General features: G+C 41.8%; 3 protein-coding genes across 9 annotated transcripts; 2 read left to right on the top strand and 1 right to left on the bottom strand.

The window, feature by feature from the left end:
* Window positions 1–905: 905 nt before the first annotated feature.
* Window positions 906–15,530, bottom strand: LOC133506159 (oxysterol-binding protein-related protein 11-like). Of its 5 annotated transcripts, none has more exons than XM_061830027.1 (13): window positions 15,359–15,530; window positions 10,259–10,327; window positions 9,983–10,158; window positions 9,712–9,791; window positions 9,456–9,641; window positions 9,104–9,302; window positions 8,138–8,283; window positions 7,908–8,048; window positions 5,592–6,054; window positions 5,327–5,513; window positions 5,075–5,257; window positions 1,737–1,890; window positions 906–1,644 (listed from the first exon to the last, which is right to left on the bottom strand). In XM_061830027.1, the coding sequence occupies exons 1-13, from the start codon at window positions 15,397–15,399 to the stop codon at window positions 1,588–1,590; spliced, it is 2,082 nt and encodes a 693-aa protein (XP_061686011.1). In that variant the 5' UTR covers window positions 15,400–15,530; the 3' UTR covers window positions 906–1,587. The 5 variants fall into 5 exon arrangements, with proteins under 5 accessions (XP_061686011.1, XP_061685995.1, XP_061686001.1 ...); XM_061830011.1 differs by lacking the exon at window positions 15,359–15,530 and adding an exon at window positions 13,744–14,120 and having other exon boundaries at window positions 9,456–9,623; window positions 10,259–10,349; XM_061830017.1 differs by lacking the exon at window positions 15,359–15,530 and adding an exon at window positions 13,743–14,119.
* Window positions 12,787–18,482, top strand: LOC133506216 (glycerol-3-phosphate dehydrogenase [NAD(+)], cytoplasmic-like). 3 transcript variants are annotated; one of them, XM_061830143.1, is made up of 8 exons: window positions 12,787–12,918; window positions 15,794–15,971; window positions 16,819–16,959; window positions 17,037–17,175; window positions 17,261–17,373; window positions 17,445–17,678; window positions 18,004–18,110; window positions 18,199–18,482. In XM_061830143.1, exons 1-8 carry the CDS (start codon window positions 12,851–12,853, stop codon window positions 18,293–18,295), a joined length of 1,077 nt encoding a protein of 358 aa, XP_061686127.1. In that variant the 5' UTR covers window positions 12,787–12,850; the 3' UTR covers window positions 18,296–18,482. The 3 variants fall into 3 exon arrangements, with proteins under 3 accessions (XP_061686127.1, XP_061686136.1, XP_061686140.1); XM_061830152.1 differs by lacking the exon at window positions 12,787–12,918 and adding an exon at window positions 14,468–14,624; XM_061830156.1 differs by lacking the exon at window positions 12,787–12,918 and adding an exon at window positions 14,660–14,859.
* Window positions 18,483–19,869: 1,387 nt separating this feature from the next.
* fam171b (family with sequence similarity 171 member B) lies at window positions 19,870–25,598 on the top strand. The gene is made up of 8 exons (XM_061829948.1): window positions 19,870–20,217; window positions 20,563–20,796; window positions 21,125–21,217; window positions 21,656–21,787; window positions 22,550–22,720; window positions 22,791–22,904; window positions 22,967–23,081; window positions 23,158–25,598. The coding sequence occupies exons 1-8, from the start codon at window positions 20,010–20,012 to the stop codon at window positions 24,449–24,451; spliced, it is 2,361 nt and encodes a 786-aa protein (XP_061685932.1). The 5' UTR covers window positions 19,870–20,009; the 3' UTR covers window positions 24,452–25,598.
* Window positions 25,599–26,244: the final 646 nt, after the last annotated feature.

Below are 26,244 nucleotides of genomic sequence, written 5' to 3'. Positions count from 1 at the left end.
AGGCTGATACATTAACAAGATCTATAGCTTACAATGATATCGGTTAAATTTATGAGTGTTATGCAATAAACTGGAAAGTGTGCATGTATACTTGGACACATGGATCCACACATATTTCTGGTTTTGTACTGGCTTTTGTTTTGTGTTCAGAGAAGAACTACCTTAATTTTCATCCAGCAACTATCCATCCATCCATTTTCTTAGCCGCTTATCCTCATGAGGGTCGCGGGAGTGCTGGAGCCTATCCCAACTGTCAGCGTGCAGGAGGCTAGGTACACCCTGAACTGGTTGCCAGCCAATCGCAGGGCACATACAAAAAAACAGCTGCACTCACTATCCCACCTCAGGTAAATTTAGAGTGTCCAATTAATATTAATATTGAATGTTTTTGGGATGTGGGAGGAAACCGGAGTGCCTGGAGAAAACCCACGCAGGCACAGGGAGAACATGCAAAGTCCGTACAGGCAGGTCTGGGATCGAACCCAGGACCTCAGAACTGAGGCATACGCTTTGCAGCTGCTCCACTGTGGCGCATCCAGCAACTCTAATTAAACTAATGTGAATAGAGCGCCATCCTGTGGAAATCCGATTGAACACAAGACAGTATAAGGCAACTGAGTCCACTACTGTACTGTACGGTATTCTGTAAACCTGCCTGCCACCTTCTAGGTACAGTACCGACATTTATGGTGATATAAAAAAAAAAAAAAAAAAACTCTACAAACAAGACCAAACCAGTGCAGGGACATCAGCAGATATGGTTAAAAATGTGTATTTTATAAACTTTTAGGTCCATCTCAATTTCGCTATACATATAAATAAACGTAGAGTACAACACTGAACTGGCTTTCTTAAAATATTGGGATAATTGGGCCCTCAACTGTTTTGGAATAAATGAGAGAGTGTATTTTAAGAAAATTGTATTTATTCCATTACAAAACAAGCACAATTGGTTAAAAACCTTTGATATATTGTATAAATTTGTGTAACGAAGATGCAAGAGGCGTAGCATGCATTTACATGAACTTCTTTCATCCACTGCAATACAACAAGAGATAAAATAATAGAGTGGGGGGGGCTGTCCGGGCATTCCCTTAGAGTCAATGGAGACTCATAATTTGTGATAATCTGGCTAGATCACTCATCCATTTGACTATTTAAGGCTATAGAGTACCTGCACAAGAACAAGTTTTATTGACAGTAGATTATGTACACTAAAACAATATAATTATATCCAACACGAGAGCTGCACTCTTGGGAACTACTTTGAGTTAAATAATATTTTAGACACCGTGGCAGTACAGACTAAGCAGAGTAATGAGGACATTGTTAAATTAAAACCGAGCTGACAGGTGTGAATGAAAACTAAATTTTACAGTCATTGGAAAGACAGCTCTCTTATTGGATAGGATTATATCGTGCAAGTGGTCATAATGTTGTTGGTGGTCCTTGGATAATGCAGATATATATGTATATATTCAGGACAAAAGCTTGGAGGCTTTGTGAATACAATGAGTCCATCTGTTTTGTGAGTGCAGGTCATCTTGCTCTCATTCCACAGGCAAATCGACCACAGTGGAAATAAAACTAGGATTTAACGGCAGAGCTTTTGGAGAGTAGTTTGTGATAAATCCAGCCATCACCCTAGAGGAGAGAAATCTAGCTTTAATACATGATGCATTGTCTGCAGGACAGTGAGTAAATGGGAGATTCTGCATTGAGTTATTATTGCTCACCTCCCTATCAAAGTATCTGGTCCTCCAAGAGGTTTCGGTCTCAGCCCGGTGTCTCTCCTCAGACCGCTGTCTCTCTTCGAGGATTCTCTTGTGTTCGGTGGCTTTGTCGATGTCTTTCTGCCGCAAGGCCTCTGTAACGTGCTGCCACAAACGCCTGAAACGTGTAAATATATTCAATTAAAAGTCAATACAGTCCCGTAGAATAGTTTGTGACCGTGAAGAATGTTATTGGACAGCATTATCAAATACCTCTCTGCCAATGTCAAACAATTTATTATGGGTCACGATGGTCTCCTCAAGCCCTGACCTCCCCGTGGTGGAGGGATTTACAATTTATGTTTCCCAATGACTCCCAAAGTCAAATTGTCAGGGTCTTTATTTTTTTAGGGGCCTGCATCATGATGCCCATCCTAGCACAGCTGAAGAGGCTTATGTCCTCTTCATCACCTGTTGAAATGTCCATTGGAGTCAGGTGATTTGTGAGCTGGGTGGTGGCCTAAGGAAGGGACCTCGACTGTCTCATCCCAGGCTGCAGAGGCTGGCTTTAGGGACATCCTTATTCTGCTTGCAGAGCAACTCCACAGAATTCTGAGTAGTAATGAGTATGTGTAGCAGCGTTGATTTCCGAGCTTCTCTAACAAGATGCATGCTTATGCGATTACGTTTGTGTGGAGGCACACAAACGTCTTGATACATCAGTTATGATTCTTTCACTGGAATATTTTCTAATTTAGCAAATGAAATGAAAATTATTTTCAGGGGCATTTGGCACTTCCACTTGCACCACACAGCAATCGCAACACCTGGGTCACTAATTATCAGTCCTTTCCTGTCCTATCTGCTGACCATCGTGACCCGTCTTCACAATATGCAGCACGATAAACACTGTAAATAATACACCATAGTATATAATGTTGTTGAGCATTTCAATATCAATTGATTTAATTAATTGGTTATTATTTTGTCATCATCTATCTTCTTCTGCTTGTCTTTATTTATGTTGTTGATAGTTATTATTGTGCCCATTGTTCTCTTGTTGTCCTTCACCTAGTTTCTCAAGCCCTTCAAATCCTTTTTCTCTCTTCCTCAACTTCATCTCAACCCAACTACATGAGACAGATTTGGGTTCTGTTGAAGGTTTCTTTCTAGAGAGGGCGTTTTTCCTTGCTTCCATCGCAAAGTGCTTGTTCATGTGGAGGTCAGCTGCTGTCCTTATCTATATAAGGAGGATGTTTTTAGACCTGCACAATGTGTAGCGTGCCTTGAAATAACTTCAGTTGTTAATTGGCACAATATAAATAACATTGACCAGTCTCCCTGATGATGTGTTGTGAGCAAGGAGGTAGCAGAGAAGACCACTTGTGGAAAGACAGTGCCTCAAATGGCCAAGGAATGCCATGGTGTGCCCTTAGAAACTCCGGACAAAGTGCCTGGGGAGATGATTTATGCTTCCGCCCCTGTAACCCAACACTGGATAAGCAGAAGAAAATGCATCCACCATTCGATTATGCAGGCCTACTATGGCCACTAAATGTTTGGACCTGAGGGTGTCTGAACCTCCTGTTGTGTGATGGGTAAAACTGACCCATTTTAAAGTTAAAAAAAATGTTATTTTAATAAAATTCCTACTTAAGAATAATCAACATCCATCCGTCCATCCATTTTTTAGCCGCTTATCCTCACGAGAGTCGCAGAGAGTGCTGGAGCTTATCCCAGCTCTCAACGGGCAGGAGGCAGGGTACACCCTGAACTGGTTGAAAGCCAATCGCAGGGTACATAGAGAAACAGCCGCACTCATAATCACACCTAGGGGCAATTTAAAAGGCCACTGTCATGAAATGGATGATTTTTAGCATGTATCAATGAAAAAACAGCAGCCGACATGGACCCATGTGTTTTTTCATCAGAAAACATGATTTTGCCGGATACAGCTTTTTGTAACTCCTCCCATGAAAATCCTCTCGAGGTATTTGTTTTTGAGAAGAAGCAGGAAGTCACGTACACGGCAGGACCGCCCTCAAGTGGACTCATTTGTTTCTATTAGTTTCACCTCCGGGTAGGTAGCTCATTGTTCCTTCGTGTTAGCCAAAATGCCGGCTTGTTGGATTGCTGGACATTGCTTGAACACTAGGGAGGATGGATTTACCCTTCATAAGTTTGCAAGAGACTCGGTTCGTCGTGAAAAATGGATTGCACGGGTGCAAAGGATGAGAGCTTCGTGGGTTCCAAATGACAGGTAGGTGTGTATACAGCTACTAAAAAAAAATAATAGTTTGGTGTGGACCACATAATCCGTATCTCATACTGTAACAAAAGAGCCGCGTACGTATGACAGGTGTGCTAAATGTGTCAATGTGTGCATCAGACGGCTTCCGCATCAGGCTCGCCCACGAAGGCTGGCATGTCGGCTTGCAAAGGAAGACTGCCGTGACGGCTTGCCGGCAAAGGCTGCCGCTTGCTATGACAACGCCGTAAAGCGGCCCGGCTCGGCGCCGTGATGAGCCACCCCGGCAGACAAGGCCGGCGGCTGGCTCGGCCTTGTCGGCCGGGGTGGCTCGTCGCGGCGCCGAGACGCAATGGTTCATCTCCGCCGCGGAAGTGGATCAGATGGGGACGCGGTTTGGCCGTGATCGCATATCATCTGAATATGGCTCGAAATAATAGGGTAATATTCTTCACTCGGTCGAAAAGAGCTTCCGTGTCAGAAGGGTAGTGTCCCATAATAGGGGCAACAGCGTGTTTTTAATTGCAAATGTCCAGGGTGACGTCACAGACAGGAGATGTATCCAATATGGCGACCACTTGGATGTCGAATGACACTTCCGCAACTTTGCGCATGGATGACACGCTCTCCTCTCATCTTTATTTTTTCGTGTAGACATTGAAGTTAATAATGTTATATGTATTTTTCATTTCACTATTTTAGAATGTTTATATGGATGACACTTGACCTTTAAGAGTGTTCAATTAATGTTGTATGTTTTTGGGATGTGGGAGGAAACTGAGTGCCCAGAGAAAACCCACGCAGGCACAGGGAGAACATGCAAACTCCACACAGGCGGGTCCGGGATTGAACCAAGGACCTCAGAACTGTGAGGCCTACACTTTCCAGCTGAACCACCGTGCCGCCAATAATCAACATAATACAATTGATCATTTCACTTAGTTATGTCTTAATTTAATAATGAGAAAAAAAAATGTTTATTGGTATTTCTTAATTTCTGATGCATCATTTAACCTCATGAACAAGAATATGCCGTTTACGTGTTTCGAAACAAATAGGTAGACTAGAATGTTACTCAGCGATGACAGGAGCCCCCCTGAGTCCATGTACTGACCTGGATTCAGTTGGTCCTTGCTTCTCGATGGGCCGAACCCACTTTTTTGTTACAGGCAGTTTGGTGACGTCAACCACCCTGGTCTCCCCATTGGTATAGGTAAATTCCAGAGCACCATTCCACTCACCCTGAATGCGGCACACGACCACATTGGTTGGGTTGTGCTTCACCTCTGCTGTTACTCTACATTTGGGAAACAATGTCATTCTGTGAGATTTTGTCCTTGACTTAAAAGTGAAACAAAGTCCTTACTTGTGCAGTTTTCCACCATAGAAGGGCTTTGTCTGGAAAGTGATGACTGCCGCGTAGCCAGTCTTGGCGCAAGAGATGTTGACTTTGCCTCCCAGTTCTACCCAAGGAACCGTGAGGATAGAGCGTGCATATGCGCATGGCAACGTGAAGCTATACTCTTCATGATGTTCCAGCAAAGTTAGGCAACCTGACAAATATCAACATTAAAACACAGCTGCTTTCTTTTCTGATATAAAATTAAAAAAAAAAAAAATGACCTGCTGACCTTCCCCGATCATGGAGACTCCGATGGACATGCCCATGAACTTGCTCTTAGTCCACACGTGAGTGTTCACACACATGCGCCTCTCCTGGCATTCTGCGTAGAACCCAGACACGGGGGGGTGATGGGATACTTGCTCTGCGACAAAGCGCACTTGGTATGAATCCTGTGAAGCAGTGGGATCAGTGGTTCCTTGTGAGGGCTCAGCAGAGGATCCCTCTAGTGTCTTGGGGAATTTCCAGGAGCAGTGGAAGGTCTCGCCAATGATAGGGTTATAGGGCTTCTTGGCAATGGCACCTTTGCGACCTTCGTGGAAGGACGTGAGGTAGTACTCCACAAACCGGACCATGCGGTCCTCTGGGGTGCTACCGTCAGTGATAGCCACAAAGAGTTCTGGGTGCGACATGAAGTCTGCGTACATTTCCAACAGAGAACGCTTCTCCAGAATGAAGGTGGGGAGAACAACCTGTAGGACAGTCAAAATAATTTATTTTTTGCTTATATGTATTATATTTACAATTTTCATAACATTAATGAATCAAATCCATCCCATCCATTTCCCATAGCACTTGTCCTTGCTAACCTCTTCATGCAATGTAGGAAGAAACCAGAGTACTCGGAGCCCCGTGCCTTTGTGGTACAGGGCACCCGTGCCTTTGCTCCAGCACACCCAGGGAAACCTCGTGAGGATAAGCGGCGAAAAAAATGGATGGATGGATGGATGGATTAATGAATGAAAAAGTCGACCTTAGAACTTCAAGATAGTTTAGACTGCACAGATTTGAGCGTCTTTGAAACTTCCACCGGCAACCAGGGCGTAGAAACGGACTGTGTCACATCATCGATCAGTTTCTGTGAAGATGATGTGCACCCACAAAGACACTTTGAAGGTTCGAGAAAAACAAGCTGTGGTTCATACCCAAACTTTACCAACTCTGCCAGGCTAATGAGGAGGCCTATCAAAGTGGGGATAGAGCCATGTATAATCGTGCTAAAAATCAGATTAAAAAAATAAAATAAAAAAATCACAGCGAAATTATGCAGAAAAGATTAAAAAAAAAAACGTTTACTGCTAACGACTAAGTCAGTCTGGCGTGGATTACAACATCTAACCAACTACAAGCGAGCATGCCCTCAAGCAGAGAACAATAAATGACGAGTTTAGGACTTGAACACCTACTGCCGATTTGAAAAGGACAGTTTCAAATTCCACATCCACCCAGCTGCACCACCATCATATCACTCACTCCCTCTTTTCCGTTGACCCTCCAAGAAGAGGAGGTTAGACGTATCTTCAAAGAAAAAACAATGTTGGTAACCCCCTACTGACCCTTGAGAACTTGCACGCTGTAAAATAAAGACAGGAGCAAGCAAAATCCTCTTGGACTATCCATATCGTCATCCCAACCTATTCCAGCTCCTTCCCTCAGATAGACACTATCGATCAACGCAAACTGAAACAAGCAGACATTCCAACAGGTTCTTTCCTCTTGCCATTAACTTCTTAAAATAGTTAATTTATCATCACATGCTGCAGATTATGCCTTTAGATTCTTGTCAAATCTCTGTTGGGCCAATTATACATTGTTCATCGACTCACTGTGTCACCCTGCACTATTTGCATATCAGTTGTTGACCAATGCCAGCCCGTTATGCTTGAGAAGTACCGGCACCATTTGCACAATTGTCACTGTTCCTTTCCAGATTATCACACTTCTAGTCACTTTAAACTGCTTAAATTTCTTGAAATCTCTGCAGAATTTGCACATTTGTTACTGCGCTAGATTATCGGGGTATCAGGCATTTCAAACTGCTCTGAATTGAGAGAGGTGTAGGCATTACCTTTCATTGCTCAGTGACTTTCCTTACTGTTTTTTATGTTTTTATGTCTCAAAAGTTTTTTTTTGTGAAATGGCTGTCTGTAATAGATCAGGTCCAACTACCTGATGCAAATTTCTCATCTGTTGCTGACATACTTGGCAAATAAACGTGATTCTGGTTTTGGTTCGGAAATTTGTCATTAGAACTTCAGATCCTGCAAACACACATTTAAATATTCAAAACAGATTTGGAATGGCTGGTGATTTTTGAACAGGGAAATCGGTGAAAGATTACCTAGCCATCAGTAAGTAAATCATTCTAGGTTCATGCTTTAGAAGTTGCAAACAACCCCTTCCTAATATAAACACAGCCTACGACCAGAGAAAATAATCAGATGCACTTCACAGCACATGGTGGGCAAGACTAACCCTGCTTATTATAAGTTAGCACATCAGAAATTTGTTTTTGTTATCTGTCAGCACAGGGAACTCGACCTACCCGCGTGAGGTCCATACCCAGCTTTAGCTGCGAGAGCAGGTGTAGGATGACACTGCGCTCCTCCTCCACAGCACACAGGTCCTCCTCTTTGTCTGTGAAAGAGTCCATTATCTCATCCTCAGCATCAATGTCTTCCTGCTCCTGAAAGAGCAAGACAATAATGAATTCATTAATCCATTTTGTACTGTATTTTGGTCCATCTTGGAGAAGACTAGCTCTTGGTGTCTTACCCCAGAGAAACTGCAGGACTCCGGGCTGCTGACCTCCAGACATCCTTCCTCCAGCATGCCCTCGCCTGTTGTGAAGCTGCCCATGGAACTGCTGCCATTCTTCAGGATGCCAGACAGCTTGGGTTCCAACCACTCAATGGTGGCTCCTGCCACAGGTGGGGGGGCAGAGTAGCAGGTTTAGAGGTACTTATATTAATTTTCCCTACTCCTAAGGTCTCCCCGACACTCATAGCTGTGCGTGCACGCCAATACACACAACACACACACACGTCGCTCTCTTGGAACCTACCACTTGCAATACAACAGCCACAACTACCTGACATGTGGTGCACAGATGGTTGTAGTTCAAGATCAGCAGAGTGCAACTCGACCCTTCAGACAAATTGTGGCTCACAATACTTGCCCTGCCGACGAGAAACATCCCCGTCCTTTCATTGGCTTAGGCCTGCCGGTGTGGCATCTTTTTATGCATGTTTAGGGGTGGGCTGATCCTATTCAAATGCACCCTGCATGGTGCAGGGGAATTTAATCTGATTGGTTGTTGCGATTGGTGCTGCCTGATGAAATATGCATTGAGTAATAAGATCTGCTTCAGTAAAGTGGGACGACGTAGCTGTTTCAAATGATTTTCAACAGAGAGTGACTTTTAGTCAAACATGAATCTGACATGAATACTGACTGTAGTACGTGTGTTGGACACGGTACTTCAAAAAATCAAATTAAAATTGCTGTGTGTCACAGCGCTGCATGGATATTGTAACTACCTGAGGTCCAATTACTGTTAAGACAGGTGGCAATAATAGGTACAGTTCCCTATCAATAATGCAAAATTATTCCACTGTTTGTCTGGCATGGGTGGAGTCCTGCTGAACAAGAACATCTTGACTTGTAGGCCTACTAAATACGACAAATTCTGTTTGGGTTTCATCACAATTGTATAATATGGAAAGGAAATAAGCAGGTTACCTCCCATCGAAGCACTCTGCCTGGCCACCTGCTGCAGGTTCAGGATGTGAAGGCACTCATTGAGGCAGGTCATGGTGGCCATGGAGGTAGCCTTGAGCATTAGGAGGTCCTGATCCAAAGGAGAAAGTCCAGGAGCTGCAGGTAGGCCCTCTATCCCTTGGATCAGGTCTTTGTGCTGGCCTTGAGCCTGGCTCATCATCTAGATGGCAAGGTGTAATGTGTTTGGTTATTGGTTATAGTAAAAAAATATCAACAGAATAACATGTATTTGACAGTTTTTGACATAGCTTTCTTTTGTATAAATAAAAAATACACATTTCTGTCAATCAGTGTAGTGTGCTTAATTATTGACTTCTCTGGCATCCATTAGGTGGTCTGGCAGCAGGGAACGCTTGCTGGAGTACAGTGATGAGCCCTTGTGTATTTGCCAGTTGAATAAGGAGGCGGGATTCTGGCTAGGTCGGCGCAGAGACATGGGTGAGCTGCTGCTGCCTTGAGACACCATCGAGTAGCTGCGTGACTTAGGTGGAGGATTACTCTAAGTAAAGCGAGGCAAGGTTTATTTAAATCAAGTGAAATATTTCCCAACCCGTTTCAAACAGTCTTACCTTCCCCATTGCCTCAGTGTGATGCTGTGTGCAGATCTGCAGTCTGCTCACCCAGTGTTGCCTCTCTTTGGCGTCTGTGGCTGAGGATTACGCAGGAATATTTTACAAATTAGGGTTACTCTAACAATGTCAAAAACAACGTTAAGACGTAATCCAGCAGGATGCAGCAAAGACCAGAAACATATCCAGATCAATACTGCATGAATGAACAAACGAGACAAAATCTGACTGGAAAAAACAGAGAAGACAGACAGCAATGTGTCCAACACACCCCTGAGCTTGTACTGTTCTCCACTAATGGCATTGACAGTGAATGTATGAGAGTCCTCATCACTGGGGGAGATGACTGCGCCGGCCAGGGGGAGCATGCCACGGGGTTTCTGAGGTCGGGACTGCTCATTGACAAAGTACTCCAGCAAGCCCGCCTCATTGTTTAAGACAAAGAACCTGAAAATAACAAGATAAAGTGTACAACTCTGTAAATTTCTGTGACAAGACAATACAAAGTTGAACTTCAACGGTTGTGCATTTGAACATGGCACATCACCTGTACTGCCAGCCTGTAACAAGGTTGGTATACTTCATCAAGTAGCCATCGATATTCTCCATGTGGTCACTTGCAGCCAATGGTATCATGCAAAAGGGGACAAACAGAAGATAAAAACTATTGGGACTGGGGACCCAGCCATAAGGTGACATTTTTACTTTCTTGTCATTTGTCTGGTCAAAAGTAAGGCAACAGAGGGTCAATGCAAGAACCGAAATTCTAATCAAGAAATAGTTGACAATCTTTCTATGACACCTGTGATTCTGTGTGTGTGTCTGTGTATACGTGTGTATCAGACTTTAAGCCGATTCGATCGGCCTGACCGGATACTCGATCATTGCCATTTTTTTCTGATCACTTTTGATGTCATAACTCACTGATCCCAACAGTGACGTCTTTGATCGGCTCTGAAAAAGACATTTGCTCTGTGTCGCTGCTGTGCACAGTATATCTGAATCTAAAATCTAGTTTATTTTTATAAGGCCTTGTGTATGAAATGCGCTATATAAAAAAAATTGCGTTTTTTGTCTCTTTTTGCGTCATACAATTACTATCTGACGGCCAATAAAGTTAAAAAAAAAAAAAAACATCGCAGAATGAGAGAGACAGGGTGGCTGACAGACAGCACGTAATGCGCAGATCAAGACACATTTGGTCTTTCACGATTACAATATGGCAGACTACTACAATAAAATTGTGTATTCTCGGTAACACCGCATCCTGATTTTGTCATCATTGGGCTTTATGTTATAAACGCAAATGCGACATGACTACACTCTTTACCATGGGAATGATAACACAAGAGCATTGCGCCGACTATATTATAAGAAGAAAATGGGGAGGAAAAAAAATGTGTTGTGGTCACCGTTTTGCCGGGCAGGAAAGGACCCATTGTAAGGCTTCTTGAGGTATGTTGACATACTTTTAATGCGATACAGCATATATATATATATATATATATATATATATATATATATATATATAAATTCAGGACTCCCGTGAGGATAAGCGACTCAGAAAATGGATGGGTGGATATTCAGTGTTCTCCCGTTATTCGGGGAAGGGGGGGGGGTCTCCATTTCTTACACCCCCGCAAATATATATCATTATTATTAATACACACTGGTTACACTGTCAGCATGCATGCCAGCATCTCTTTTAGCATGTATTTAAGCTATTGTTTATTATACTTATTGTCAAGTAATCGCATGAAATTGCAAGTGGCAAATGCCCCTGAAAATAATTTCATGTGTCAAATGAGAGCATATTCCAGTAAAAGAATCATAACGGTATTGTAAAGAAATCACGTGTCAAATTTATTATCAACTCCGGACGTCCATAGTGCCACAAAGCATGCTGGGACGATGTAAACAGTGCATGTTTTGTCAATTTTTTGTGGGTCATTCTTTAATTTGTTTTATTATTACTAGTTATGCTACTCTGTTACAGCATCGTCAGTAATGATCTGGCTACACAGGCAACATGTTGGTCAATGTAATCTTCCTCTGCTTAAAGATGAGAAATGCAATTGTTCCTAACTGACCTAACATGCTGGCATTCACGCTAATAGCATTACCAGTGCGTTTAAGATTACTTTGTCTGACAACTCATACACATTTGCAAATGTTGGAACTAAATGTGTGCTTAAGGTGCACCACATAGTTAGGCGCCATGTCTAATGTGGCGCCTCATCTATTTAGAAGAGACCATTACGATCATAAAAATATGATAAATTAAAAAAACAAAAACTTGAAGACCAAAATATGCGGCGCCACAAATCGCGACTGGGAAAGGGCTCTCACTGTCTGTGTAGATACATATCCAAAGGCACTGCACTCGTCTACCTGAACTTTATGATGACTTCTGCTGAGGATCTGTATGGATATGCAGATTTCATCTTCCAGTGGGACCTGGGCCCTGTCCTTACCACTTGTACCACCAAAACCAACTTTTATGCCCATGCCAAAGTGCTTAACTGGCCAGCCAACTCGCCGGATCTAAACCCCATTGCGAATCTAGGGCTTCTATCAAGAGGAAAATTATGGGCACTGGACCCAAAAACAAAGCAGCGGTCAAACCATCAAAGAAATCTGGGCTTCCATAACTTCCAGGCTATGCCACAGGATTAAAGTACACTTTAGACCGATCTGATTGGCGTTATCCATATGGGGCAATATTGAACATTTTATGCTGATCGGCTTTGATGACCATATTAGCCGATCCGATCAAAAGGCATTTATTCCGCGTCACCATCATGCACAGTATATTTGAATCCAAAATATACTTCACAATTAGTCTTGTCGTGTTTTTTGATGTAGTACTGCAAATATCTCACAGCCAATAAAGCTATTAAAAAATATAACAACAACAACAAAAAAAACGCCAGCAGCGTGGAGCAGACAGCACATCTGAGACAGACAAAACATAACGCCCAGGTCAGACTACAATACAAATTTGCTCTTTCACAATTGCACTGTCAGACTACAGCTATAAAACCTGAGCTTTAGCGTCAACTCAAATGTGACCACTTACAGTTGTTACCGTGGCGATGACAACAAGAGTGGATTGCGCTTAGTGTATTATAAAGGCAAAATGCGGAAAGATGTGTGTTGTTGGTCACTGGTGCTCGGGAGAGGACTTTCGTTTCAGGTTTGCATGAGGTATTTTCACTTACTTTTAATGTGATGCGTCTCACAAGCAGGCAACAAAACGTGATGTAACTTAGTAAGCTATTGGTACCACAAAGGCTTGTGACTGACTAGAGCAGTGATTTCAAACCTTTGTGGAGCCAAGGAACATATTTTATAAAAATATTTTTTTAAAAAATTACAGCACACGTACAAACAAAAATGTCACAAAAGGTGGCTACACTAATGACTGAATGTACTTCCTGCCATCTGATAGAAAAACATTAATTTGTGCAGTTTCTATGCCTCACTGCCATAAATAGATGAACAAAGATGCATTTTTATTGATTTTATTTATTTTGAGCAATTAAGTACACAGAGTAAGTTAATAGGTCGTTTAAATAGCTTTAATTTGTAACTCGAATTGCTATCTTTTTTTTTTTTTAACTCGCTGATCATGTAAAGCCTAGATTAAATCAAAGGGATTCCCAAGCAAGTGCTGAAAATTAACATTATTTTGAAAGTACTATATTTTGACTGTAACTGACATCTTTTTTTTTTCGACAAAAACGGAGATGCATTCACAGTATTCTTTTTTTTCATTCCCAGTTTTGTGGGTTTTATGACGAAGAAGCCCCAATTATGTAAAAAGAAACACATACTTGAAATTGTTTAAAACGTGGGCAATTTATTGACAATTATTGAAAGTTTAACTTTTTGAAGGGAACTATGGAAATAATATTTTGTCTCATAATATTAGGGGGGGCCTGCATGTGTATGATATCGTAAACACATGACACAATTGGATTCAAGAAGCTGCTAAATAGCGGCATAAATCTAAAAAACAAAAGACTCACCTATACTGCCAGCTCTTGGCACTTGCTCTACCCGAGCTTGGAGTCCTGTTCTGGGGGAATACATCCAGTTTGCCTTCGTTTTCTGTGATTCGTATTGACGTGGTTTCCCCTTGCATAGTCACTGGCAACACTAACACTTTTAGCTTAGCCGCAGTCTACTGCTGGCCTTAAATTAACCCGTCAAATCAAGACGTGATTAAAGAAGACCTTACTTTAAAATGCACATTGACAATCCATTTCGTATTGATAACAAAACGTATAGAAAGCCATTTGTATATTTGCTATTTTGTATAAAACCTGATAAAACATGTCTAGCTAAACTAGCTTGACAGTCTTCCTGGTCGCTCGACCGGAAACATATCACGTGACTCATCGTCATTGAGTCGCATCAGAATATTACAAAATTAAAATCGACAGCATTTTCATTATTTTTAAAATAAATTATTGCTTCTTAAGAATATAAAGCTATTTATAGTCTATGTCTTAGTGGACTTCGAGAAGAAAATTATGTACTACTTAATTCAGTACCGCTATCATGTGCATGGGTAAAACTGTGTGTACAAAAGAAAAATTCAAATGATCACTGATTACTGACGCACGTGGACGAATCCTATGTTGGAAATAAACCAATAAACAAATAAATAAATACATACATACATACATACACACATACATCGTAGGATGTTTCCACCTCAACGTTTCCGGTGTGACGTCACACAAAGAGAATAATATATATTTTATTTGCAATTATTTTCCTTTGCAAATTAATCAATGTGATATTTGATCTTATCGCTAATATAAAAAAAACAATTGCCTTATTGTGTAGCTATTAACTGCAATGACCCTAAAGAGAAAAAATGGCATCGAAAATGTCTCGAAGGGGTGAGTTACTGTTGGGAAATGAATATTTGGAAGAGTTACTGCTTAATGAGTGATATTTGTTGTTTCGGGGTGGGGGGAATCACTTTTTCAGTTGCAAAATATGTTAGCATAACGTGCACCTGAATCATGGGGCGTAAGAGGAAGTTAGTTAATGCGGAAGACAGCATTTGAGAGACCACGACCATAAAGCAAAAATGCCTGGGACCAAAGTCTGCATCTTGGGATCGGGAAACTGGTACATTTCAATTTTACGAAGCCTCTATCAGAATGCTGTTTTACATTAATAGTTTTCGCTACCACGCGTGATTTCTTGGGTTCCGTTTTGTGTGTGTGTAAACTTAGATTTGTTTAATCCATCACATCGGAGAAGAAAAACGAAGTCAAACTGATTGCACATGGAGTCCGTTTCAGGCATTACATTAGAACAGTTGTCAAACTTTCAAGAAAAAAAACACTTGAATTAAAGTCTTAGCTCTCAGCGTATGTAGTACCTACAACCACATTGACTATCAGGGCAGTAAACCCTTGCCCAAGGTTTAATATAAAATAATATAGTAAGCTACTTTAACGCTATGCACAATTTTAACAAACACAGTACTGTATGGGGAACATTAAAAAGTAGTTAACGTATATATATATATATGGCGGCACGGTGGGGCAGCTGGTAAAGCGTTGGCCTCACAGTTCTGATGTCTCGGGTTAACCTGTGTGGAGTTTGCATGTTCTCCTCGTACCTGTGTGGGTTTTCTCCAGCCACTCCGGTTTCCCCCCACATCCCAAAAACTTACAACATTAATTGGACACTCTAAATTGCCCCGAGGTCTGATTGTGAGTGTGGTTGTTTGTCTCGTTGTGCCCCGCGATTGGCTGGCAACCAGTTCAAGGTGTACCCCGCCTCCTGCCCGTTGACTGCTGAGATAGGCTCCGGCACTCCCCGCAGCCCTTGTGAGGATAAGTGGCAAAGAAAATGGATGGCTTTTTATATATATACACAGACACATACTGTATGGGCTACTGTATGTTTACATAAAAAAAATTATTTGTATTGCCACCTGTTCACATTTTAGCATGCTATCATACACGTGTATGTATTTTTACTTTTTTTGTTAAGCGACTATGACTGTAAGGTTCACACAAATCCAATTTCACTTTTTTGCTTTGTTTTTAAGGGGTTCTTCGATTGCCAAAATTGTTGGGTCCAATGTCAGATCATCTAACCGGTTTGACCCAATGGTGAACATGTGGGTTTACGAAGAAATGATCGATGGGAAGAAGCTTAGTGAGATCATCAACACGGACCATGAAAATGTGAAATATTTGCCTGGTCACAAGCTGCCAAAGAATGTGGTAATGGTCCAGTATAAAAAGAAACCATTAGTAAATAATATATATATTATTATTAATTTTTTTAATAGCTCTTGAGAAAAAAAAAATAAATCAGATTAACTAATGGTTAAAAAAACATTTGACGCTTCAGTGCAGTACATGGGAGAAAGAAAACAGAAATCACAGCACAAAACAGTTCTGATAGACTACTGCTTTCCTTTTTTAAATCACAATTCTTGCAATACAGTAATATTGGAAGTAAAAAAAAAATCAGAGTAAATATATATATATATAATATATATATATATATATATATTTTTTTTTTAAATAGCATTAGAACTTATGGTTTAGATGTTTTAGCAGTAGAAATAAAGGTATGTAACTTTGTCAAAATTATTGTTAACTACAAAATAAGGTTATACATTTGAACACAAGTGTCAAGAGACCTCAAACCAAGAGACACTCACTGGTAATAGAGAAGAATTTGAATCCATGTGTAATTGTAGACATCTATTTACTCTGATCAGGATTTCTGTATTGTAAGAATTGTGATTAAAAAAGGGAAAGCTGTAGTCCATCAGAAGTGTTTTGTTCTGTGATTTCTGTTTTGTTTCTCCCATGTACTCCACTCAAGTGTCATATCTTTTTTGAACCATTGGATAATTTGACTTACCTATTTTTCTCAAGATCTATTAAACACTGCGATTGGCTGGTGACCACTTCAGGGAGAACCCTGCCGCTAACCCAAAGTCAGCTGGGGTAGGCTCCGGCACACCTGCAACCTCAGTGAGGATAAGCGGTATAGAAGATGGATGGATGTAACTTTTGAATGGTGTTCATAACCTCACTTTGGCACTGTTTTTTGTAGGTGGCTGTTCCAGATGTCACGGAGGCTGTGACAGGAGCAAAGTTGCTGGTTTTTGTGACCCCGCACCAATTTATCAGCTCATTATGCGACCAAATAAAACCTCACATTGCAGATGGGGCCATTGGCATTTCACTCATCAAAGTAGGAACCTCTTTGCATGTTCAGGTGGGGAAAAAAAAATCAAATTTGCTTGATTTTTGGCAATTACCCTCCTGTAGGGCATCAACGAAGGTCAAGACCAATTGCAGCTAATTTCAGACATCATCAGAAAGAAACTGAAAATTGAGGTCAGCGTCCTGATGGGGGCCAACATTGCCAGCGAGGTGGCAGATGAGAAGTTCTGCGAAACCACCATTGGTGACTAGTTTAGTTGATCACTTCATTCTGTTGCTTGCAGGTGACATTTGTTGTTGTTTTTCTTTGCTAAATCCAAAACCCATAGGCTCAACAAATGAGGCAAATGGCGTTATCTTCAAAGAGCTGCTTCAGACTCCCAATTTTCGCATCACTGTGGTGCAGGAGAGTGACACAGTAGAGCTGTGTGGAGCCCTAAAGGTAAATGTGCAGATGTCCTGAAATCATCTTACAAAGGGAGATAATAATTGTGTCCTCATTTGGCGTACCAGAATATAGTGGCATTGGGGGCCGGGTTCTGTGACGGCCTCGGATTCGGCGATAACACCAAAGCTGCTGTGATCAGGCTGGGCTTGATGGAGATGGTTGCCTTCGCCAAGTTGTTCTGCAAGGGCCAAGTGAGCTCCGACACCTTCTTGGAGAGCTGTGGTGTGGCAGATCTCATAACGACTTGCTACGGGGGACGAAATCGCAAGGTTGCGGAGGCCTTTGTCAAAACGTCCAAGGTGACCACACCATTTCCGCCCTCTTGGAGTCCATCTCACAACATATACACAAAATACACTATACTAGTCATGCATCATTTTTTTTGTCTGGGTTTATTAAAAACCCAAGCTCATAGTAAACAATAAATTGATGCAAAAATGTACAAACTGAATGATGAAACTATATGAAAATAAAAGCATACAACGCTAAAAATTGTAAAAATGTAGAAACAAAGGATCACATATTCAGCCACAGAGAGATACTACAAGAAAATGTGACCAAAAGAAGAAAAGAACATAAAACAATAATTGTGTTCTATTTTTGAAAACATTTCTTCTTGATAAGTCCATTGCAGAGCTGGAGGCTGAAATGCTAAATGGTCAGAAACTACAGGGTCCACAAACCTCGGCGGAGATATACAAGATTCTGCGAAAGAAGAAAATAGTCAACAAGTAAGTCACCTGGCCTCCTTGCCAGACACTGAATTGTAGTACCTGTTTGCTGATTAATTTTTCAGAAATTCTTATCTTCCCCCTTTAGGTTCCCACTCTTTGCATCCATATACGAGATCTGCTTTGAAGGCAAAGAGGTGAAGAAGTTCATCACCTGCCTTCAGAACCACCCAGAACATTTGTAGCCTAAAGTGACGACAGTAGTGTGCAGTATTGTCTTTCTTTGGAAATTTTGGACTACAAGGGATCCAGAAGACTCTTGAGCTGAAACTGTACGGCCAGACAAACCAGCACTTTTAAGTTATTATGGATGAGGTTTTTATGTCTGATTTTTAGTCAACATTTCAAAATTAAAGCCTTATTCAATCTCCATATGCTACTGCCTTTTTCTCTGATTTCAAATGTGTGTGAATATTCTCCTTCAAACAGGTCATTTTACAGTATATTCAGACCATTGAATCAATTGCAATTACACTGTTCTTGTCTTAGAAAAGTTGTCACCTCTCATCCATTTAGGCCCCATCAGTCCATGCACAAAATGGAAACCCATGGGTTTAGGTAAACCCTTTAAGTTCTAGGCATGCCCCAACCCAAAAGGGTTTCTCTCTTTTGGAATGCAAAACCACATATATTGAGATACACTGGAGAGGGACCAAGAGTTGTCCTAACTAAGGGTGTAGGTACAGGCATGCCTTCAACCCAGACGTGATTCACTCTTTTGGAATGCAAAACCACAGTTGTTAAGATGTATTGGAGAGGTTTTCTCTGAACACTCTGGTTTCCTCACACATCCCAAAAACATGTGTTAATTGGAGACTCTAAATTGCACCTAGGTGTGACTGTGAGTGCGACTGTTGTATGTTTACATGTGCCCTGAGATTGGCTAGCAACCAGTTTTGGGTGTACCCAGCCCTCCGGCCTCCTGCCCAATGACAACTGGGATTGGCGGCTCAGAAAATGAATGGATGGATAGAGTAACATTCACAAACACTTGTTAGCATTTCATTCACTTGTAACAATGGTTGTGGGTGACTGAAGTGGCTGATTGTTTTCTTTTTTTTTTCATTTGTTAGAGGCTAAATTATTTAATATTCTCATAAAGATTAGCAGTGTTGTAATCTGCCTCTACTGCTTAAAGATTGTTTCTCAACCTTACCTTATGGTTTGCCTCTGATTCCAAAGCAGCATTAAAAACATCTTATTACCTTTGGAAGTTACATCTTACCACACAACACCTTATGGGAAGTTACAGGATCACCTGGGCTATTTCAAGATAAGAGGATTTTATATGATTGTCATTAGTTGCAATTTAATTGGTGTTATCTGCGTTTTAAACATCCATCTTTATTTACCTACTGCACGCTTGTATTAGGGGGACAGACCAATAATTTCCTTATCATAACAGAAGAACAGTGGCCTACAGTAAATACAAAAACATTACGGTAATGCTGCAAAGAACAAAATACGTAACTGCACAAAGAGGCCGCCTACGTCAGATCATTCCCTTTCGCAGAGAGACAATCAAGAGAATACCTTCCCACTCAGAGGCTATCATTGTTTTTCAGTTTTCCTGCCACATATGGCATCTTTTTCCCACATTGTTTCTGTTCAATTACTTTAGACGGTAGAGAGTGTGAAAATGGATTATCAGTGAAAAGGAGAAAGATGTGGTTGTAGTTTTGGCAGCGCCGAGTGATTCATCTGTTGTTCATAAACGATCTCTTGGACTACACGCACGTACACACACACACACACACACACACACACACACACCTAGTCTCAACACCAGCATCATCCCATCTCGCTGATTTGATCAACTCAAGCCCCACCCCACAACAACCCCCCCTTTTGGCCTCGCTGTCGGCGGTTCGTTATGTCTATAAACATATATGTTTCGCCATGCCCAATGCCGAGCGCCTCTTGACTGCATTACTGCCGCCGCCGCTGCTGCTGCTCCTTGTACGCTCCTTGCTTCTGATTTATTTTGATGCTCCAGTGGGAGCTGCTGATGAGGGCGGCGGCCTTCCCCCCTCCTTGCCCGGGGACAATGGCAAAAGCGCCGCCGCCACCACTGGGATGTTTCTCGTGGCCTCCGCTTTGACTGCAGGTGAACATCTGAGCCGCTTATTGTTGCTAACGTCATCGCATTTAGATACTGTCTGTCATGTATTTTCTTGTTAGTGATGCTATTGTTTTGTGACGAGTAAGGCTGAACTGCATCTAATTAGATGATGCATCCATTTAAAATTAACTATATTGTTGGCTAGTAGGAATGCAGTGTAAGACACAGGGCTCAAATCATCTGATATGTTGATGTAGGCATCACATTGTAATCCTGCTCTGCAGATAGGGAAGTGTGTGTCAGCAAAAACAGCAGTAGCCAGAATAGAGATGGGGTGTGGATGGGCCTGATTCAAATTAGTTCAGTTAAATTCTTCTCTATCAATTCTAGAGCCCCAGTTTCCCCTAAAGGTTCTTGTGAGAGACATGGTGACACGTCAGCTTTTGCCAGGGGCCCTGGTGGGAATTTATGTGAACCACAGCTTGAGCAGCTCCACCTGGACAGGGGAGGAAAGTGAAGTACTTCTCTGGGTTCCATACATCCCGCTGCTAAGTCTGACTCTGGTGGCCACTATGGAAGGTTATGTCCCCAGCTCACTGCCTTGGACCACTACTAAGAGACCCAGTGAGTACCATCTGCTGGAATGCTCCACATATATTTAATTGAAGGGCATCTTGAGAGGTCAGGAAGAAAGAATGGAATCGAGGAAAGGAAAATAAGTTAAGAAATATCAAAATAATGTAAGACAAAGTAATATGAAGAAATAGTCTCTTTTATTCTATTTTATTCGAAGTATCACTTTTTCACTGTACACTCAGTTACAAAAATAAGATTTTCATCAACTGGAACTTCATTGTAATACACGCATTGACATCAAATAATAGACTATTTGTAAGTATTTGGCATATGTTTTATGCAAGAATGTGTTCATAATGTGACAATCTCATTCCAGTCTTTTCTGCTGTCACGTTGCTGCTGCTTCCTCAGAGGCAAGGCAACATCTGGCTATTCGAAGACTCTGTGGTCATCACAGCCAAGTTACCAGGTATGGTAAGACATGACTTAAATATTAAGTCTATCCATTTTCTGTACCGCTTATCCTCACTAGGGTTATGGGTGTGCTAGCGTCTATCCCAGGTATCTTCGGACGAGAGGTGAAGTACACCCTGAACTGGTCGGCAGCCAATCGTAGGGGACAGATAAACAACCATTCACACTTACATTTACACCTACAGGCAATTTAGAGTCCTCAAGCAACTGAGCATAAATATATTTTTGGGGAAAAGGGAGGAAACTCGAGTGCCTGGAGAAAACCCACAGGGAAACATGCAAAGTCTACACTGGCAGAGGCGGGATTTGAACCCCAGTCCTCATAGCTGTGAGGCGCCTGTCCTAACCACTCAAGAACAATGCCCCCAAATTATCAAGCCTTAAGATGTATTTAAAAAAAAGCAAATCTTTTTGTCCTGCTTTATTTTTATAGGTAGTGCCTCTCAGCCCAAGATAAAGATTCCCAAGAACCTACTCACACTACCCGACAAGAACAACATGTCATCATTGACAGCTTACCTGACTGTGCCACAGTTAGCGAAGGACTGTGTCAACTGCACTCCAGGTGAACCCCAAATAAAAATGCCCATCAAATATCTTGGACATTAATTTTTGCTTGTTTGTAGTCTTGTGTAGTATAATAAACCTGAAAGTCATATTTGGATGAAAATACAAACAGAGAATAGAAGTCATCTTGTAATTTGAATCTTAAAAGTATCTTACCTTTGATGAACTTCAAGGTGTTATTTGCAGTTTTAAAAACAGTCATATAAAAGTTCTGTATGACTTGACAGTAGAATATTACTAAAATGGTCATTTTAAAAATAATCTCTCTGTCCCCATCTTATACCTCTAATTTAAATGTTATTATTTTACATCTGGATATGACAAGAATAGCCAATCAGAAAACCTAGTGACAGGAGACATGACCAAATAGTCTATCAATCATTTGCACACACCTACCACACACATGAAGGCTCACAGGAACATACTGCACAGAGTAAGCTATTTTCGTTTCTTGGCCACATTATTTAACTCTGGTTAGGAACAAAAGTTAAAATGAAGGAATAGCACAACTGTTTATTTCAAATCAAAGGTAGAGATACAGTCTATATCAGTCCTATAAGCGGACACCTCCATAGCTGAGTTTGGAAAACTACTGTGTTTCATATAAAAAAAAAAAATAATAACATTTTATCAAGGAAATGGAATGGAGTAAAAGTTGCCTAGAATACAAGTAAAGATGATCCAAATATGTGGAAATTTTACTTAAGCATAGTGACTGTTTGCGTTCTTGAATAAATTACCAGACTGCTTGTTTGTGCAGGCTTTAGAAGCACTGGGTTGAAGCCGGTAGCAGCAGTCAGTGTCCTGCTCTATGCAGGAGGTGAGGAGCTCCAGGTTCGAGGGCCTATCCAGTTCAGCATGCCTCTGGGAAGCAGCACCCACCACCGTGCCTCTGAGACCATTCCAGCCTGGTCCTTCAACCTACAGACAGGTAGAAGTCATAGAAGAAGCATGAGGTTTGAATTATTACATGATTCTAGGATCAATTGCTGTGCTTAAAGGTGCCTGGGAGAATCAGGGTCTGGGAATAGTGAAGACACTCGGTGAGGAGTTGGTTTGGACATACACTGCTTCCCACCTGGGATATTGGATCGCCGCCCCCCTGCCTTCAAATGGTGAATATCTGTGCAGAATTGCTGTGGTGTTACGATACTAATAATCAATCGTAATACATCAGATCATGGAAGCTCCTTGGATTTCCTTTCATATCACACCCTTCTCTCGGTGGGAATACTGGCAGGAACTCTGGTAGTAGTAATAGGATTCTTGTCTTTGCTGTTGTGTCAGTGCGGGTAAGTAATCACACATTTAATTTGACAGAACAAGCCTGGATATTCCTGACAATTATCAATGTAAATGTTTCTCTAGAAGTTCCCACCGAGAGCCCAGGGGGAGGCGAGCCCGCTTTTCCAAACTCACAGTGGTGAAAAAGGACCAAACCACCTCCATGCACATGGAGGAGGGTCTGCTCTTCCACTCAGGTGAGAATATCCTGGCCCCCTGTAACGTCCACTGTGACCCTTTGTCCACCCCAAGGCACAAAGCCAACTACAACATCTACGTGGAAGACCCAGCCAGTCAAGTGAAAGCTCCTCTATATGAGAATATTTCTACCGATCATATCAAAGTCCCCAATGTACATTCTCATTACATCAACAACGAGGAGGTATCTCGCCTTATGGAGCAGATGGAACTGAACCGCAGCAACATAAACTCCGACAGCTTCTTTCCTGACAAGCTGGTTCATATCTACAACCACTCAGTGGCCATCATCCCAGCGCCAGATATTTTCGGCAATCAAGAGCCGCAAAAAGCTGGCTGCAAGTCTGCCACGTTCCCCCGCAATGGAAACGAGTTTGACACAGAAGCGGCAAAAAACGACAGCTATGGCCAGACGCTTGGCAAAATGCAAGGCAGCCAACAGCAAAGCAACCAAGATGAGCCCCAGCCTCTGGAGACTCCTCCCCCGAGCCAAGGGCCTCCTGCTGTATGGGGCCACTACAGTAACCTCCTTGAGTCCTCCGTCTCGGTGCCAGGGACTCTCAATGAGGCAGCAGGGATGGAAGGTTTCAGTGGTGCTCACGGCATTTCAAGCGAGCTTCAAGGCATCTCTGAGCGCACTCTGTTGGAGCTGACCAGGGGTAAGTCTTCGTCATCCCACCCGAGGGCCTGGTTCGTCTCCCTGGATGGGAAACCCGCAGCTCAGGTGCGCCACTCAATCATTGAGCTCCAGAGCCGCCGCCGCCCTCCCAGCAGCAACGACACCAGCCTGGACTCTGGGGTGGACATGAACGAGCCTCAACAGAATATCCGTGATATGCGGCGGGAAAGGACTTCAATGCGGGCTTCTTCGGTTCCGCACCACAGTAGAAGCGGGAGGTATGGCGAAGACCAAGATCTGAGCAGCAGCGAGAGTGGCACTACTGCCACTGACACCCCAGAGGACCACTCTCTCAGGAACATTCTAGATGGAAGCAGTGGGGCTATTCCCAACATACCAGAGGAGCAAGACGGGATGGACACATCCAGCACTCAGGAAGACAGTGAGTTCAGAGAGACACCCCCTCCACGCCGCCTGAAGAAAGGAAAGGAGAAGATGAAATCAGAGAAAAGAAGTACCAAGCACGTTCGAGAGGGCCGACCTCTGACAAAGAGACGATAGAAGAAAAGATAAATCCGAGCATTTTTCCCTATGCTTGATTTTCCTCTGCCAGGCAATGTTGTTGTCGAACTGTGTGATTGTACAACTTTGCCAAAGTTTGCACAAAAGTTCTGTTGAAGCATCAAGTACCCGCAAACACTTTGAAGATCACCAGCGAGATTCCTCCCATGGACCTAATGTCCCACAATCCCCGCACTGAGGGTGCCTTGAAACAATGAAGTGATGTAAGAGGGAGTTAATGCTGGTGAGTCTGCGGGACAAATACGACACAGGACAACATACAGTATTTTATGCGCTTATCAACACCTGCCATACTGCGCTGATGTACTGTTTTTTTCTCCAAAAGAAACTCATGAAATTATACCCAGAATCAACCTGGAGTTTTTTTTTTTTTTTTTTTTTTCGGGTAGTAACATTTGTAAAGCTGCCATTTTTTTAAATGCATGAACAATAGGTTTACTTGTTTTTTGGAGAAATACTTCTCACTATAGTGCAAATATCTTATTGTGTTATTCATCCCAGTGAATTCAATTTCAACATCACAGCAGCAGTCTTTTCTTAGTTGTTTTTTTATAGTTACATTTTGTGCCTTGCTTTACTTTGAAAATGTTTTTTTATTTTTTATTCATTGTATAATTAATAGGATGCAGACAACATCACCCATTATGATATCCAACATGGGATCCATTTTCATGCACAATGCAGAATCTAGAAATATTTGCAGCAAAATTGATGTTTAAAGCTGAACAGTTTTGCCAAATGTAGTCTTCCATTATAGATTCAGGATTGCCATGAATTTGTGTGTAAATTTTCAAATCGCTTCTGTTATGTGACTGTGATGTTGTTGGTTGTGTGGTTTTGTTCTACTTCTACACTTGAAGTTTCATTGTCAAAAAATGTGGCATTTAATTGTTTTGGAGTTTATGACAAGTGGAGCAGAAAAGTGATCGATGTTATTTTTAAATGTAGCAACAATATGAACACTTGAGTCTGGAGGCTTCTATAAGAACAGAGCAAACATTCACATGTAGTTGCTCAATGTATTTCGCTTTCTTTGTCAGTCAAGCCATGTTTCTTTGCAATGTACTGTACTCTATTATGTACTGTATTTTGTGCTCTAAATTATTAAACGTACTTGTTTAACCTCTTTTCCCGAGGCTTTATCACAAATCCTTACAAGAAAATATCTGTTCATTGATATATTTTTGTCCATGCCAAAAGCCAGTTGTACAGTGTTGGGTCATTTTCTGGCCACAGTTGAGCACATTACATTTATCCCCAAAGAATATCAATAACCGGAACAAGAGTACAGTAATCAGTGCACACTGCTCTTGATTTTTAGGGCACACCACAGATTCTGGACCTGGAACACCTTCCGCCAGATGAAAAGAAGTGTAAAGGAAAGTGTAAAAGAGAAGAAACGTTGCCGTTCAATTCCACCTTTCAAAAAAATGAATTCAAATACGCCCTAAGTAATTATGCTGTTGCAGCCTTAAAACCTGATTGTCGTCTGTGCAAATATAAGTAAAATACAGTTGCTGGTAGCAGAAGAGGAACTGGAAGAGAGGCCACAGTATAAAATCAAAACTGGGAACAAAATCATGAATTTGGACACAAGAGGGCACTGCTTGGCACTAAATATCACGTGCATGCGCGTACGTGCGTGAGTGTCGAGCAAGGCCTTTATTTCTGTTGTAAACTGAAAACATTTTGAGTTTGAAATCAAAGGGTGACCCTAACCCATATCTGAAACAAAACTTAAAAGATTGCACCTAACCAAAGAGCCTCCTATT

The sequence above is a fragment of the Syngnathoides biaculeatus genome, chromosome 2 (genome assembly GCF_019802595.1).
Source record: "Syngnathoides biaculeatus isolate LvHL_M chromosome 2, ASM1980259v1, whole genome shotgun sequence".
Classification (NCBI taxonomy): domain Eukaryota; kingdom Metazoa; phylum Chordata; class Actinopteri; order Syngnathiformes; family Syngnathidae; genus Syngnathoides; species Syngnathoides biaculeatus.
This window is presented reverse-complemented; position numbering and strand designations above follow the sequence as displayed.

What these genes read in the sequence shown, in the direction of transcription:
- LOC133506159 (XM_061830000.1), bottom strand. Translation starts at nt 13,858, where the DNA reads ATGCAAGGGGAAACCACGTCAATACGAATCACAGAAAACGAAGGCAAA. An exon ending in ACACTGAGGCAATGGGGAAG is followed by an intron (nt 9,642 to 9,711) that starts GTAAGACTGTTT and finishes CGCTTTACTTAG; the next exon opens with AGTAATCCTCCACCTAAGTC. An exon ending in ACCTAATGGATGCCAGAGAA is followed by an intron (nt 9,303 to 9,455) that starts GTCAATAATTAA and finishes CTTGCCATCTAG; the next exon opens with ATGATGAGCCAGGCTCAAGG.
- LOC133506216 (XM_061830143.1), top strand. Translation starts at nt 12,851, where the DNA reads ATGCGGAAAGATGTGTGTTGTTGGTCACTGGTGCTCGGGAGAGGACTT. An exon ending in GTTCTGCGAAACCACCATTG is followed by an intron (nt 17,176 to 17,260) that starts GTGACTAGTTTA and finishes CAAAACCCATAG; the next exon opens with GCTCAACAAATGAGGCAAAT. An exon ending in AAGAAGAAAATAGTCAACAA is followed by an intron (nt 18,111 to 18,198) that starts GTAAGTCACCTG and finishes TTCCCCCTTTAG; the next exon opens with GTTCCCACTCTTTGCATCCA.
- fam171b (XM_061829948.1), top strand. Translation starts at nt 20,010, where the DNA reads ATGCCCAATGCCGAGCGCCTCTTGACTGCATTACTGCCGCCGCCGCTG. An exon ending in GACCACTACTAAGAGACCCA is followed by an intron (nt 20,797 to 21,124) that starts GTGAGTACCATC and finishes ATCTCATTCCAG; the next exon opens with TCTTTTCTGCTGTCACGTTG. An exon ending in CTGTGTCAACTGCACTCCAG is followed by an intron (nt 21,788 to 22,549) that starts GTGAACCCCAAA and finishes TTGTTTGTGCAG; the next exon opens with GCTTTAGAAGCACTGGGTTG.